The sequence below is a fragment of the Geospiza fortis genome, unplaced genomic scaffold (assembly GCF_000277835.1).
Source record: "Geospiza fortis unplaced genomic scaffold, GeoFor_1.0 scaffold85, whole genome shotgun sequence".
NCBI classification, from domain to species: Eukaryota; Metazoa; Chordata; class Aves; order Passeriformes; family Thraupidae; genus Geospiza; species Geospiza fortis.
Genome location: NW_005054358.1, coordinates 3807737 through 3824014, shown reverse-complemented (window position 1 = coordinate 3824014; position 16278 = coordinate 3807737). Strand labels below are relative to the sequence as shown.

Genomic DNA, 16278 nt, shown 5'->3' with positions numbered 1-16278 from the left:
GAGAGTCCGAGCCAGCTGACTGTGATTGGCCATTAATTAGAAACAACCACATGAGACCAATCACAGATGCACCTGTTGCATTCCACAGCAGCAGATAATCAATGTTTATATTTTGTTCCTGAGGCCTCTCAGCTTCTCAGGAGAAAAAATCCTAAGGAAAGGATTTTTCATAAAAGATGTCTGTGACAGGTGTGGGGGTTCACTCCTGTCCCTGCCCATTCCAGGGGCACTGAGCTGCTGGGAGAGGGGCTGCTGCTGCTGGAAGCTGGAGCTGGGCAGCACCAGGGGCTGCAGGTAAATGCTGCTGGAGCTGCAGGCACTTTAACTTCCCTGGACTGCGCTGGAGATAAAGCCTTTTACATCTGTTCCTGGAGGCAGTGCGGGTCTTCCCATTTATTTATTTATTTTCCGATTGTATCTGATACAGCCTCAGCGAGTAATTGAGTGTTTGAGAGTGAAAAATTATCTCTCCGGCTTGGCCCTTATCTTGACAGCAAAGCAGCACTTTTAATTTAATTTTGTTCAGAGCATGTGGGTAACAAATTTCACTAATCGCTCTGCTGTCGCCCTCCGCATGGTAACGAGCCTCTTGTTTCCCAGGAAGCTGAACATAAACACAGAGCTGGATGCAGGCAGGAGCGGGGGGAGGGCTGGAGCTGCTTGGAAAATGAAGATGCTTTTGGTTGTGGATTCCTGTGGCACCGTGGATTTGTCTCCTTCCTGCAGAGGCTGGTGGATGTCGCGTGGCTGATGTTCGGCTGTACGGGGAAACTGAGGCACGGAGGGATGTGCCCCGAGCCTGGGGAGCTGTTGCAGAGCAGAGATTTGCATTCTCATCCTGCTCTGTCAGTTTGCATCTATTCCAAAAATAATGGATGGAGGCAAAAGATGGTTTGGGACTTTTTTGGGTTTTTTTTGAGGCTGCAGCCCAATTCCCCAATCCCAGCTCAGCCTGCAGGGTGACAGTGGGACAGCAGGCAGTGTGGTGTGTGGTGAAGGTCCAGCCAGGATAAACAACTTGAGTCCTTGGGACATCTCCTGCCAGGTCCTGAGCCCTCCCTGCCACCCTGGCCTCCATCACTGCTCTCCTCCTCGTTTCTAAAATCAATTTATCTGTCTGCCCAGCCCTCACTCGCTGAGCACAATCCTCCCTGGGCTGTGACTCAACACAAACTATTTCATAGATAATGATTACTTTTTCCCCCCCTTTTTCCTGTAGGAATAATGTTTTTGCTACACTGTATTGAAAATTGCTTTCCCTTCTCCTTAAAATGAAACCTTCCACTCAGATTTGCCTTTGTGCTTGTATATTGTAAAATTGGGACTCATTTGGAGTGTAAAACAAAAAAAAAAATCGGGCCTTAATTCCAGGAGAAGTGCTTTCATTGATTTTCATGAAAGAAAATTCCAGTGCAGGCAATATCTACCTTTAAATATGTAGCTGTTTCTTTAATGTGATTTTATCTCAACCAATTCAGCACTGAGAACATGAAAGCAAAACTGACTTCATTGATTTTAATTGTCCCTGCCTAGAGAAATGCAAAAAAAGAATATATAGCAGTGCCAGGAGAGCAAATTGAGTTTGCACAAATTCTTTCCCCCTTTGCTGTGCCAGAAGGTTTAAGATGTGTGGGCAGGAGAATCTGCCCGTGGTGACCCTGGTGCTGATGGGGCTGGTAGATCAGCATGTCAGCCTGTGCCACTTTGGACATCTGTATTCCCCCCTCTCTCCTCAGCTGCTCGTTCCTTGCCCAGCCTTCAAGGCTTTGCCTTTTGCCCCCTTCCTCCTCTGGGCTGGAGTTTGCTGGTGAGGTCTCCCTGCCAGCTGCAGCACAGTGCCTTAGAGCAAAGGGGGAGCACCACCAACAGCTGTATAATTAGGAAGCAAATGCATTTATTCAGTACATAAGGCTGTATAACTCCAGGAGCACCTGAAGAGCCGAGGCTCAGGCTGCTGGAGGAGCACAAGAGCTCACTGGGATGCACAGGAGCTTGGCCAATGAGCCCTTGACCTTGCTGTGGGGTCCAGCAACCCAACCCCAGCCTCCCCACAGGGCCCAAGCCACTCTTGGCACTCTCCTCCCCCTGACCCACAGCCCAGGGCTGCCTTTTCTCCCTGTACTGTGCTGGAGGACGTCTCAGCTAATTGCTAGAGGATAATTCATAAATGTTAATAGTATTAATCTGATTCAGCATGTGCTCAGCAAGATCTAATCCTCTATAAATCCAGAAGCGACTGATCTCTCCCTTTTGCTGCACAGCGTGGCTGCCTTTCCTCCTCCTTTCCTCATTCCCTTCCTCTGTGCACCCTCTGTGTCCTTGGAGGGTCTCCTCAGGGGTCTCCCCCACCTCAGGGGAAGCAGAGCTGTCACTTGAGGGCTGATCCACATCCTGCTGACTCTGGGATGGGGCTGGAGACTGACTGCCCAGTGCCCAGGCTGTGACCCAGAGCTGGGCTGGAGCTCTGGGCACCTTCACTGGGATGTGTCCAGGACTGCAGTGATGAAGATGCCTCAGGAAGAGGCTGGGAGCAGGTGTGGTGTAGATGGTGCGTGATGGGACACCTGCCTGTGCTCTGCTCCCCTGCCTGGGGGGCTCATTGCATCCACATCCCCCCCTCTAGAAGGAAGAGGCTCTGGGGCACTGTGTGAAGGCATGGTGGGGTCATGGAGCAGGACAGCTGTGTCTGACTGGAAGGAGGATCTGCCATCCCCATCCCATCCTAATTTTCAATCACATCCCATCCTGATTTCCCATCCCATCCCACTTCACATCCCATTTTCCATCCTGTTCCATCCTGTCCCATCTCATCCCCATTTCCCATTTCCCATCCCCATTTCCTATCCCAGTTTCCTATTCCAGTTTCCCATCCCCATTTCCCATCCCCATTTCCCATCCCCATTTCCCATCCCATTTCCTATCCAAATTTCCCATCCCAATTTCCCATCCCATCCCATTCCATCCCATCCCATTCCCCATCCCAATTTCCTATCCCATCCCATTTCACCTCCCATTTCCCATCCCATTTCCTATCCAAATTTCCCATCCCACTTTCCCATCCCATCCCATTCCATCCCATCCCATTCCCCATCCCAATTTCCTATCCCATCCCATTTCACATCCCATTTCCCATCCCATTTCCCATCCTGTTCCATCCTCTCCCATCCCATCCCTATTTCCCATCTCCATTTCCTCTCTCAATTTTCCATCCCAATTTCCCATCCCATCCCCATTTCCCATCCCCATTTCCCATCCCCATTTCCCATCCCCATTTCCCATCCCCATTTCCCATCCCAATTCCCCATCCCAATTCCCCATCCCATCCCATCCCATCCCAATTTCCAATCCCTTCCCATCCCATCCCATCCCATCCCATCCCAATTTCCTGTCCCATCCCCCAGAGGATCCTGCTGAGGAAGAGGAGGCTGCAGGGCAGGAGGGGAGGCAGGCAGTGCTGCTCCCTCCCCGTGCAGGGCTGCTCCATGTCCAGAGCCTCCTGCCAACAACCACAGCTCCTCTTAATTGGCGTTTGCCTTGATTGGACACGATGTGCCCCTCGTAGGACACCCGGGGACGTGTCTGTGTGTGAGGCTGTCCTGGAAACGCTGCTCTGTCCTATTAACGAGCCTCTGCTACAACAGAGCCACGGAGCATTAGGAGCCCGATTCCCCCGGCACGGCAGCGACACCGGCGGGCCCCGGGAGCATCCCGGGGGTGTCAGCTGGGATGGGATGGGATGGGATGGCTGTCCCCAGGGATGCTGCTGTCCCCTCAGAGATGCTGCTGTCCCCAAGCTGGGCGCTCTGCGTGCAGCACAGCTCGGCAGGGGTTGCTAAGCACTCCCAGCACTCGCTGTTCTCCCCAGCCCCGTCTTCCTTCGGAGCTGGGAATACATTTCCATATCCGAGTGGCCACGGAGCGTTCCCTGCGATGCCATTGTCTCCCGGGGGGTGGGGAAGATTGCAAAGCACTTGGCGTTTAACACCCACATATGGTTAACACCACGGGCTGTGCGCTGATAAAGAGGGGGTAATTAAAGTTTTATTTTTTTTTTATAGACTAATCTCCCAAGCATGTATTTATGAGCCTGATTTAGAAACAGCATATTACTGAGAACATGGGATATTTGTGTTGCTCATAAATCCATACGTGTTCTGAACACACCTTTTCTCTTTTTTCTTTTCTTTTTTTTTTTTTTTTCTTTTCTCCCCCTAAATTTAGGCAGTACTGCCAATATTAAGAAGAATTGAGCCCAGAGTTTTTTTTGGGCTTTTTCCCCCCTCCTTGTTTATTGGGCAGGCAAAGGAAAGTGTACAAAGCAGTGAGTAATTAAATGCACGAGGAAATGATATTTCAAAGGAGACACGGTGCGTTTGGAGGGGCTGTTTGCTGCGTGTTTACACCAGTGCCTTTGAATTTATCTTCATCTTGCAGCAGGTGCAAAATCTTCAGGGGAATGTGGTGCTTTGCAAGCGGTTTCTGAGCAGGGACTCACATCCTCACCAGGCTAATTTGCACTGGGGTTTGAGAGGAGACAAAAAAATCCTGCGTGGGGAAGGTGGTGGTGGCCAGAGTCCTTCTGACCATGGTGCTGGACACTCCTCTTGTTTGCCAGTCTAATTAAGCCACCCTTGGATCACCAGCAGGGAGCATGGCAGGGATGATTCTGCCCTGAAATGGAGCACTTTGCCTTTCCTTTCTGCTTCTCTCTCCTTGGATTTTGTGGGCTGTATGGAGAAGTTGCTTCTCTCTGGATGGAAGTAATTTATTCCTATTTTTCACCCTGGTGATGTGCCCTGCCCACTGCTTGGATGCAGACTGCCTGGGAATCCCCATGGTCTGAGTTTTTCCCTTCAAAACTGCCTGGGTGAGCACTCAGAAATCCACTCACTTCGTTGCAACCTCTCAGAGCACTACAGAAACATCTTTGATTAAACATACAGAGAGATCATCCTAATGTATGAAGCATTTATTAGGAGAGCGAGATCTGGGGGGTGAGTTTAGTCTCAGCCATGCCTGGTTACCATCTTCTTCCTGGGATTTTTGAACCCCACAAGACAAAAAACAGGATTCTGTTGGGTGCTGGAGCTCTCAACCATCCATAAAAGTCTTGTATTCCCCACACAACTTCCTCCTCTTGGTAAAGGACATTGATACCAGATTGGTGCACCTGGAGTTTCAAATCTGCTCTTCAAGCACTTCCCTGAAAGCCTGGAGATGACAAGGAGAGGAGGGAAAGCCCAAGCTTAGCCAGGCCAGCCTCTCATTTGTGGCATTGGGTTTATTTGGGGCTGCCTGAGCTACTGAGCTGGGTTTGGATCCCCTCCCTGGGCTGAAGAAGGAAGGGATCACTTTGTCTCACCTCTAGACCAGGGTGAAGCCCTGGAGAACCTGCTGAGGTGGGTTTGGTTAGCAGGCCCTTGCTGAAAATACATTTGTTTGTGGTTTTAAAGGCTTGGAGTGAAGCTAATTATCTCCAGATAGGTGTTTAAATACAGTACAGCAATGCTGGAGCATCAGTGGTCTGCAGAGCAGGAAAAGAGATGGAAAACACAAGCCCAGTCCCTCTCTTTAAGTGCTTTTCCAGCAGTCTCCCTTGAAACCTGGCAGCTAACTGGTCGTGAACAATAAAGAGCTGAGCTGGAAACCCAATTTCAGCTCGAGCAGAAGCCCCCTTGTTTTGGTTCAGTTGGTCAAAACCAAACATGAGGCACTTCTAGAGGTCAGTGATTAGCAGTGATGGAAATGAGAGAGTGCAGGAGGGAAGGGAGTTACGGGAGACTTGGAGCAATTGTCCCTTTCCTTGAGCAGCCAAGCTCAAACTCATGGAACTGTAAAGGGATTTTTGCTGTTCCAAGCCCTTGTGCTGCTCTCCTCTGAGTCAGGGGGAGAGAAGAAGCCACATGGACCAGTGGGGGTGTGAAATCCTAATTCCTCCAGCTCCACTCTGGCTGCAGTTTGGTGAAAGCTGCCATCATACCTGGGATTTGGGTTCTTTGTGAAAAGGGGATAATACTTGTCTCACTCATAAGGGATTTATGATTTAGTGTTTGCAAAGCACTTTAAGACTCTGGATTGAAAGGTGATTTATAAGGGTGAAATCCAGCGTTCTCTGGTCCATTGTCTATATGATTTTGTCCACTTATCCTCATGGTGGCTTTTTTCCCTTGCCTTTTTTTTTTTTCCTTTTTTCCCCCCTCTTTTTTACTTTTTTGCATTCGTGTCATAACTTCAAGCCAAGCAGGGGTTGTGGCAGGCACAGTATGCCCAGCAAGAGGAGGATTCTGCCTCCCATGGAAGTGCTAACTTATGCTGATGATATGAATAAAGATTGGAAGAGAAAAAAAGAGGATTGCAAGGTGAGGGGCACAGAGGATTGGCAGTAAAGCTGTGAAATAGGAGTGGGATGGCTGTTTAGATGATCCATGCATAAGGAAAGATGCTTCATAAATAATCAATTTATTTGCTCCTGTTGGTCTCAGTGATGGGGGTATTTTCCAGCAGATCAGCCACTTCTCCTGTCCTACAAACCCAGGTTGGAACATCCCCTGTGCAGGCTCCAGCCTGGGGATGCTGTGGTGGGCTTGGTGGCCTGCCTGGGAAGCAGAGGCTGTGCTGAGCATGAGGTCCTGCCCTGGCCCAGCACCTCCAGCAGCAGCTGTAGGCAAATCACAGAGTGTGCAAGTGGTGGCTTGGATCCACTTCCAATCCAGTTTTCAAACTGATGCTTTTGAAATCTCTCTCTGCTGATGAGGTGACAAGGGCTGGGGCGCAAATGGGGAGAGGCTGCTTCCAAAAATCAAGAGGTGTTCTCACCTGGATCCTGAGCAGGGCTGTGGGCAGCTCTGCCAGCAGCTGGGTCATCTCAGCTTGCACCAGAATGGGCTGTGCAGCCTCTGGGCTCATTGCTGAGCTGTGCCCTCTCCTTGCTATGGGCACACTCACCAAGTGGTGCATCCACAGCCCTGGAGAAGGAACCTTGTGAAGTATTTGTTGTTATCTTGAAGGAAAGTGGGGTGCTGGCACAAGGATGAGGGGGCTGTGGGGGATGCAGTGCAGTCAGAGCAGCAGCAGGGCAGCCCCCAGGTCCCAGGGGATCAGAGGTGCCCCAAAGATGCAGGCTCCAAGCACTCCCTGCTTGGGCAGTGGAGACCTGTTGGTGGTCTGGGACAGTTCTTGGTCATCTCCATCAGTAGAGGGGGGTCTCATTTGGACACCTGATATTCCCAGTCTGCATCCAATAAGAGCAGCTGAATCTTCTGGGCCAGCCAGGTCTCCCTGTGTTTCACAGCTTCCCCACATCCCTTGTGAAACTTGGGGATTCTGTCCCACCCAGCTGCTGTTGATGGTGATTCAACCTTCTCATCCAACTCCTCTCTACACCCACAACAGCCCTATTTTCCACAATACCAGCAGTTTCGCTCCTAACTCTACTAGTTCTCTTCTTACTAACTATCCTGGGGGTAGCAGTAGCAATAATCCAAGCCTATGTCTTTGTGCTCCTACTGAGCCTCTACCTACAAGAAAATACCTAATTCTCAATGGCGCACCAAGGACATTCTTATCACATAGTAGACCCTAGCCCCTGAACCATCCTAGGAGCAGCTGCTGCTCTCCTAACCACCTCAGGTCCTACCCCACGATGGTTTCACAGTGGGTTTCCAAGCCAACCAATATTGAAAAGAAATGATGATGGTTTCAGCAGAGGAGCATGGCAGGTGTGATGAGTGATTCCAGGGAGGAGAAGTTCCCAGGGAGAGGGTCTATGCAGGGCTTTTAGCAGGTTTTTTGGGAGGTTCCATCTTCTAGCCAAATGAAGCCCTGTGCCAAACAAGGTGTGATGGCAACCCTGGGGTGTGCAGACCCTTCTTGAGTCCCATCCTTGTTTTCCATGCCCGCCTTCCCCGTGCTGGTTCTCCCCTGCCTCCGCTGCCAAAGCCCTGGGTACAGCTTTCCCTTCTGGACCCCCACCCACCCATGGCTGTGTGTGCCTTGCAGGTTCCATGAAGAGCCCTGTGAACAAGACGGCGCTGACGCTGATCGCGGTCAGCTCCTGCGTGCTGGCCGTGGTGTGCGGCTCGCAGCTCTCCTGCCCGCTGACCGTCAAGGTGACGCTCCACGTCCCCGAGCACTTCATTGCTGATGGTAAGACCCTCCTGTCTTTATTACTTATTAAGAAACTCATTTCTGTGGCACTCACATTTTCTGAAAAATCCCTTCTCCCAGGGTTTTTCTCCTGGGAAGCTGAGAGCCCTCAGAGAAAAGGAAACCAATTCTTATCTCTGTTGCTTCTCCTGTGTTGTGCTCATGTGGAATGTGTTTGGAGATTGTTTACCCACAGGTGATTGTTCCATTGGATTCTGCTGGGAGTTATTTTCACTCTTGGGCCAATCAGGGCCAAGCTGTGTCAGGAGTCTGGAAAGAGTCAGGAGTTTTCATTACTATCTTTTTAGCATTCAGTAAGTATCCTTTCTGTATTCTTTAGTATAGTTTAATATAGTATTCTTTAATATAATATGGTATCATAAAGTAATAAATTAGCCTTGTGAGAACGTGGAGTCAGATGCATCATTCCTGCCTTCATCATGACATCCTGCAAATACATTACATTGCCCTTACAGACAGTCTGATACAGTTAGACCAGATTGGTCAATCCATCCAAACACCATCACCATTGGACAATTAAGAAACTACCCTTTGGTAAGCAAATCTCCATAACTCATTCCACATGTTCACAACAAGAGGTGCAGCAAGTGAAGATAAGAATTGTTTCTCATTCTTTTCTCTGATCTTCTCACCGCCTCTCCCAGCACAATGCCTGGGAAAGTTGTTCCTTGCTCTCTGTGGCCCCACCCTGCTGCTGCCCCTCTGGGTGTGTTTGGGACGTGGAGATTCCTCTCTTTAGGAATGCCCCAGCTGTGTTTGACTGCAAGGATCTCCCTTTCCACAAGCACATCTGCGAGCCTGAGGCCAGAATCTCAGTCATGTCAATTAATATTATCGTTGTTATCATTGGTGCTAATTGTGTCTGATGGATATTTCTGTTCTCCTCCAAACCCGCTGAGGAGCCCTGGGAGCTGCACAGACAGGCAGCAGCAGAGCTGTTTTGTCCTGCAGCAGCAGAGCTGCTCATCCCAGCCCTTGCAGCAGCATGGAGGGAAATTGCTGGGGTTTGAGCAAAGGCACAGATGCTTTGATAAATTAGACAAGTGCTGCTGTCACTATTTATTGCTTTCTCCAACTGGGCTCCTTGCATTTGTTGTGTTTCACTGACCTTTTCTTTATAATGTGCAGTGAGCGTCGAGTGCAAGTTTTCAGTAACATGAGGGCAAATTTCATTTTCTTCCAGCAGACAGGACCCATTATTCAGTCAGTTCCAATTCCTCAGCTCCTGCACTCGTCTCACTGCTTGGGGCATGCAGAGGGGGCACTTTCTCTCTGTGAAAGTGCTGCATGCAACCAGTGCTTCGCCAGCTGCTGGGGTGTCCTGGTGCAGCCAGCCCTGGGACAGGCCCCTGCTTTGGGAGCTTTGGAGTGGAGGGCAGCTCTTGGGGGATTACTATTTTGGGGAGGGGGAGATGGTTAAAGACACACAGTGGCATGAGAGCTGCAGGGGCCAGTGGAGAGGGGTTGAAATCATCACCCCATGGCAGAATGGGAGTCACCAGTGTGTTTGAAGTGGGATTAGCCCTGCTAAGAGTGGTCACTGGGTAGCTGGGATAGCCCAGGGGTCACAGCTTGTAGGAAAGAGGAGGAGAACATCTACTTTGTGTTCACACACTGGAGGAACTGAGCATGAGTTCAGTCAAGTGGAGACATGAAGATAACATCAAGGTGTGGATGCCACATCCCTGGAAGTGTTCAAGGCCAGTTTGGATGGAGCTCTGAGCCACCTGGTCTGGTGGAAGGTGTTCGTGCCCATGACAGGAGGTTGGAACAAGAGGATGTTTAAGGTCCCCTCCAAGCCAAACCATTCTGTGATTATTTAAGGATTTGAAACAAGGGACTTGTCTACACCTTGGTTTTAATGATTGTCCAAGCCACACATGAGCGTTTGAAATCTTCTCAGATGGTTCCAAGTAGCTGGAGAACAGAAACTCCTGCACTTGGGGCATGAGGCTGCTCCAGTGCTAACTTGTGTCCCCTTGGGATGGGCACTGGCCAGTTCAGCACTTGGACTGGGAGCTCACTCTGGTTCTGGTGCTTGCTGAAGGTCAGCCAGGAAGGCAGGGATGGGGACAGGACCTCAGCATCCTGCTCCCAGCTTGTGGTTCTGGCCCTGGGAATACAGTGTGTCCTGAAAAAGAAAATAAACAAAATGCAGTGAGACTCCGCAGAATGAAAGTGGAAAGCTGAACCTGTGCTTGTCACCAGGAAAGGGGTGGCAATGCAAATTATGCAAATGCAGGGAACACTGGAATGAAAATGACAATGAAATACCAATAAAACAGATTAATATCCTTGAAACTGGGGGAAATGGGATGATCTCCAGTCCCGACTTAATGACTTTTCTGAAGAGAAAGTGGCAAGAGGACTGGTAACAACGGTTTGGAGAAGAATTAAAATGAGCTTTGTAATGAAACTGTAAAATATAATTACAAACTGCGAAAACTTTTTAAATATTTTTTATGAGAAACAGTCAAATTCTTCACACAGAAGCAGCCAAGACATTTTGCAGTGGCTATCACTTTCCCTGAAATCTCAGCATTTTATGCGATGACAGTCTCTTGCTTGGGAAGAGAAAAAGCTCTTAAAGTTGTCCCTTCTTTTTGAATAACAACAAATCCCAAGGTGCCGCCCAACTGGCAGCAAAGTATTACAAAGCGTTTAAAGACATCACAGAACTGAGCTGGGTTGGGAAATTTCAATGAAACCCGGGAAAAGTCTGGCTGGATGTATTTGCCAAGGCTCAGCACCTGCAGTTTGATGCTGATGGAAAAGAGGGGACCTGCTCCTCCCTGGAGATCTCCCGTGGGGGATTAAATGTGGTTTTTTACAGGGGGTTGGCATCAGCATCCCTGTGCCATCGAGGTGACAACAGAGCTGACGTGTTTGGCCTGGCAGAGTCTGGGAGCTTTGATCAGTCTTGCAGCAGCTTCTGGCGTGGCACCCGATGGTGGCACCGTGTCTCGCGGGTGTCTGTGCGTGCTGAAATCATCTGGTTCCCGAAGCTGTTCCCTTTGGGGCTGCACAGGATGATAAACCAGGCTCTGGGAGAAGGCAGCCATGGTGCATTCACAGGAGATGTTCCCACACGAGGGAGCGGTGCCCTCTCTTTCTCTTTTGAAATGTGGAGTTTCAATAGGCACCAGGAGCCAAGGAAAAGCTGAAAGCGGAGCTGCTACCGGCACCTCTGCAGGAGAAGCCAAACAAAGGCAGAGGCTGAAAGAAATCGCTCTCCTAGACAATGAGAACTCGGCTTTGAAGGAAACTTTAAATAGATGCCAGCCAGTTCTGCTATGCCAGCAGCCAGAGCCAAGAAAAGAAAGAGGGGGGAAGCCTCCCCAAATGTCTCCAGCTTTGGAGAAGAGCAGCTTTCCCTGCTGCAGCAAGAATGGCGTTAGAGAAAGCAGCTCCAGAGCCTGCTGGAGTGGCAGGGTGGGAAAGGGGAGGGGAAGGACTGGCACCAGAAGCCAACTGGCAGCCAAGCTGGGAGGATATATTCCAAGCAGCAGTTCTATAATAACCAGCCTGTCTCTATTGGCCTTATTTCTCCCTCGGTTTGTTTTCTTGCTTTGTTCATTTGATGGGGTGCCCCTGCCTCTCTCCCTGCTGAGCAGTTACTGCCTGGTTTGCACAGCTGCTGTGCCTTCACTTCATGGAGCAGCTGGATCAAGGAGAGCCTGCCAGGAGCTGCCGTGGTCGGTGGGGAGGGCTGGGACCTCCTGCTTCCCAGAAACGAGTTGGTGCCTCTAAATCCTCCCTATTCAAACACAGTGCTTGGAGCATCCTCTCCTCCCTTCTGCTGCTCCAGGGTTTGTGTTTCGAGGCAGCCCCTGCCCGTGCTGAGCAGGAGGAATTGTTCTGGTTTCAGAGGTGGCTCAGATTTATGGAAAGAACTGTAGTGCCTTTTATGAGGATATGGAAATGCAAGGCATTATTTAGAGGACCCTTTAGCTGTGTCAAAGGGGGGAAGAAAGGAAAGAGAGTCCCTCCATCTGAGTAATAAAACCTCTTATGAATATGGGAGCCACTCAGCTCTACATTCAATAGTTGTTTTTTGGCTTTGTTTTTTTTTTCTTGTAAGTAATAATTCAAAAAAGTAGAGCTGGAGCAATGGGAATGGCTTGCAGGGAAGGCAGGGTGGAGGAAGATACTCTGGAGGGCTCAGCCTGGAGTACGTCCTTGCTGCACAACAGTATGAAATATAGTATCAATTAAAGCTTCCCGTTTTTACAGCCTGTGAGAGGTTATATACGGTGTGGGTGGATGTTTGTACTTCAGTGGGAGAGGTGGGTGAGATCCTCCAGTGGTGCAGAGGGAAGCAAGAGCTGAGTTTAGCGAGGGGCTTGTAGGGCTTTGTTTTATAAGTGGAGATAAAACAAAGGGCATAAAGCAGGTTTTTGTCAAAGACATTTCAGGGCATTTACAGCCTTCTTCCCTCCTCTTCTGAGGTGTGAGCCAGGGAAGTTGTGATGATCCCTCTGCTCCTTGCTGGGCTGTGGGATGGGTGTAGAGGGGTGCACAGAGCTCACTGTGGGCAGGCAGGGTCCTCACTGTGGGATCAGAGCTCAGTGTGGGCAGGCAGGGATCCTCTGTGGGATCAGAGCTCACTGTGGACAGTGTCCCCACCCTGATGAGCTGCCCGTGTGTTGGCTCTGTCCCTCCTGCAAGTGTGGATTCCTCTCCCAGTATGAACCCTGCCCTGAGAGCAAACCCAGGTCACCCCTTGCAAAGCCAAGAGGTCAGCTGAAGTGGAATTTCTACTCAAGACCATGTTTTGGGTTGGAGCATCTGACAAGATGGCAGAGAGACGTGGAGGGAGCTGCTTTTTGTTTATTCTTTTAATCTCCTGCATCTGCGTCTGCCTGCCTGAACGATGCCGCGCTGTCCTTGCCACGCAGCTGATCAGTAATTGTTTCATCTGCAGATTATTTCCTACCTTCCCCCACCACTGTTTCCTCCAAGATGCTGCTGAATTGGATGCTGCTATTAGCAGCCTGTGTTAATTTTCCCTGAAGACTGCTCTGCAGACTGCAATTGTTGGGACTCACAACAACTTCTCGTTTTGGTTTTAATTAAATGTGTTGGTTTAAACTGTTTGTTTTTGACATTTCCTGCTCAATCTTCTGCAGCTCTTGGAGGTGACCAAGCATTGCCCTCAGGGCACTCAGGATGTGCTGCACATGTGGTCACACAGAGATGAGCCATGGGAGGTGGGGGACTGGCTGTGTCCTCATCCCCTTTGGCAGCAAGGAGAAGCTGGACACACTCTGATTTACAGGTGAAGCTCCCCAGGTTTGTACCAGGATGGAGAAAGAGATCTGGTCTCAAAGCTATCTCAGGTCAGACTGGGTGGAGCTCTGAGCAATCTGGTCCAGTGGAGGGTGTCCCTGCCATGGGAAAGGGGTGGAACAAGATGATCTTTAAGGTCCCTTCCATCCCAAAGCATTCTGTGATGCTGTGATCTTTTCAGGCTTTCAGGAAGATTCTGAATTTCGGGTCTCCCATGTTCACCAGCTGTTCCCAGATCCATAAGGTCCCCTCTGAAATCAGCAGAAGGAACTGATTTAAAATATTTTTTTTCTTGTGCTGTTTTCTCCTCCCAGGGTTTTTGCTCTCTGGAGACCTGGGTCAGGGCTCTGACAGAAGCAACACTTTCTTGCAGACTCAGTGTCACGTCTGGCTGCTCCAGGCCCTGTGTGTTTCATGTAAGGTGGCCGTGTTTGGGGGCAGCTTTACAAATTGCATTTTATTTCAGCAGCTCATAATCAGCAGGGTCACCTCGGTGCCTGTGTTACAGCTCACTCCTGCTCCCCTGTCTGCTTGCCTGGCAAGAAAATGTGAGCAAATGGCTGCAGTGTTACCAGACATGAACTCTAAATATTAACATCAATTTATGAACTGTATCAGCGTGGATCAAAGGGATTCCAAGACGGTTTTACAGCAAGAATGCTCCTTGCATGAAGAACTAATCAGGTTCTGGAGGCTGAAGTACATAATGATTGTATCGTGCCTTTGACAGGCTGGTGAACCTGCTCAGCTGCTGCCCAGCTCCCCTGTGCTGCCAGAGGCATTCCCAGCTCCTGGGGCAGGGAAGCCAAATGTTCTTCCTTCTCCTCTGCAGGACTGACTGGAGCAAAGCCAGTGGGATTGGCATTGGATTGGCATTGGATTGGCATTGGATTGGTGTTGGCATTTGGATGGTGTCAGCAGGTGTGACCGTGTTCACAGGGGTCTCAGGTTGAGGGAAGAGACAAGGATCTGACTCCATGTTTCAGAAGGCTTGATTTATTATTTTATGATATATATTACATTAAAACTATACTAAAAGAATAGAAGAAAGGATTTCATCAGAAGGCTAGCTAAGAATAGAAAAAGAAGGAATGATAACAAAGGTTTGTGGCTCTGCTCTCTGTCTGAGCCAGCTGGGCTGTGATTGGCTATTAATTAGAAACAACAGCATGGACCACTCAAAGATGCACCTGTTGCATTCCACAGCAGCAGATAATCAAGGTTTACATTTTGTTCCTGAGGCCTCTCAGCTTCTCAGGAGGAAAAATCCTAAAGAAAGGATTTTTCATAAAAGATGTCTGTGACAAGCAGGAGCTGCTTCAGAGCTGGGGAGTGTTGCATCCTGAGAGATGCTCCCTCCCCACAGGGGTGGGCACCTCCTGGCACCTGCTGAGCTTTACCAGCACCACTTACCCTCTGCTTTGGGAGGGATGGCACATCTTTGACCAGCCAACCTGCTCTCCCTCCCATAGACGGAGATGCAAACATTGAATTCTGCATTCATACAACAAGCTTATCACAGCTCCTCTGTGCTTTGTGATGTGATTAGATTTAGGCTGGATTTCCCTGAACCCTTTTCTGATATCTGGAGAGCATCACTGTTAGAGAGCCCTGGGCTGCAGCGTGGGAGTTGGGAGATGCAGAGCATTAAGGAGAAGATTTTTTGGTTTTGTTTTTGTTTTTTTCAGGAGTCTCATTTCTGTCTCAGCCACTACTGGCCCAGATGACTTCTGAGGACAGAGATGTGCTCTTACCAACACCTCCACAATTATTTTGTCTAAAGCTGCCATGGCAGCATGAGCTTGACCACAAGGCAGGGTGGGCAGATTCCTTCCTGCTTAAGTTTAGAAGTTGGCTGAGCCATCACCTGCCTTATAAATACATTTGTTGTTTGTCAGGAGCTCAGCCCTGGAGAAATCAAGACTTGGCTGACAAGAAAACCCAAAGAAAGAGTCTGTCAGAATGATCAAGGAAGTGTAATTTAACACTTAAATTGTAACCCTGCTCCTCCCACAGGAAAGGTGGTGCCACTTTGAGCTGTAATTGCACACAGACATCTACTGCTAATTGACTTGTGCTTTGCCAGGGTGGAAGAGCTCTGGCAGAATTTACGGTATTTCAAGGGGATGGAAGTCTCCAGGTTTGATCATCATTGGGTTGGGCAGATGACAGCTCATGGGTGCAGTTCATGTGCTGAAAATACAGCCTGGAGTCAAGCACTGTGAGATATAAACTGTGAGTGCTTCAGTGAGGGAGAACTGAATGAAAGATGTGTCTATTGTGCTGTTTTCTAATCGTTCTATTGTAACTTTCTGTTTAAGAACTTCACCTTGTTCAGTGAGAGAAATAGTTAAAAAAAAAAAAAGAGGAAAGAGGATTGTCTTGGATTTTAACCTGGCATGATGCTGTCCCTGGATTCAAACTAGACTATAGAACTTAGAGTTTGACTTAAAACTATTTAGGTTATTCCCCAATCACGTGGTTTTGTGCTGGGCAGGAGAGGGATGGTGAAGCTGAGCACTGTGTCAGTCTGTGGGTGCAGTCCTGCCCCAAATCACATTTCCTCGCTTAAGTCAGTCCATGTGTGTCCTGGGCATCCAAAGTCTCTTCAGCTCTTTGGCATTTTCTGGGAGGAATTTCAGAAGCAGAAGTTTCCATGCCCTGGGCCCAGGACAGGAGAGGGAGAGCTGATCAAGGGGAAGAGCTGATAGGGGAGGAGTTGTCTCTTTGGGCAATGCTCTTTCAAGCTTAACAAGGGGGAAAAAAAGAGCTCTAAAGAAACCAAATGGGGTTATTCTTTGTACCTATAGAATGAAGCCAGAG

The 16278-nt window shown here is 49.2% G+C and overlaps 1 protein-coding gene across 1 annotated transcript in view; it reads left to right on the top strand.

The window, feature by feature from the left end:
* The window catches only part of ASTN2 (astrotactin 2), a 297150-nt gene that overhangs the window by 61878 nt on the left and 218994 nt on the right, over positions 1-16278 (top strand). Inside the window, exon 5 of the mRNA XM_005423807.2 lies at positions 7999-8145. Within this exon, the coding sequence (XP_005423864.1) occupies positions 7999-8145 (147 nt within the window). The remainder of the gene's footprint in view (positions 1-7998; positions 8146-16278) is intronic.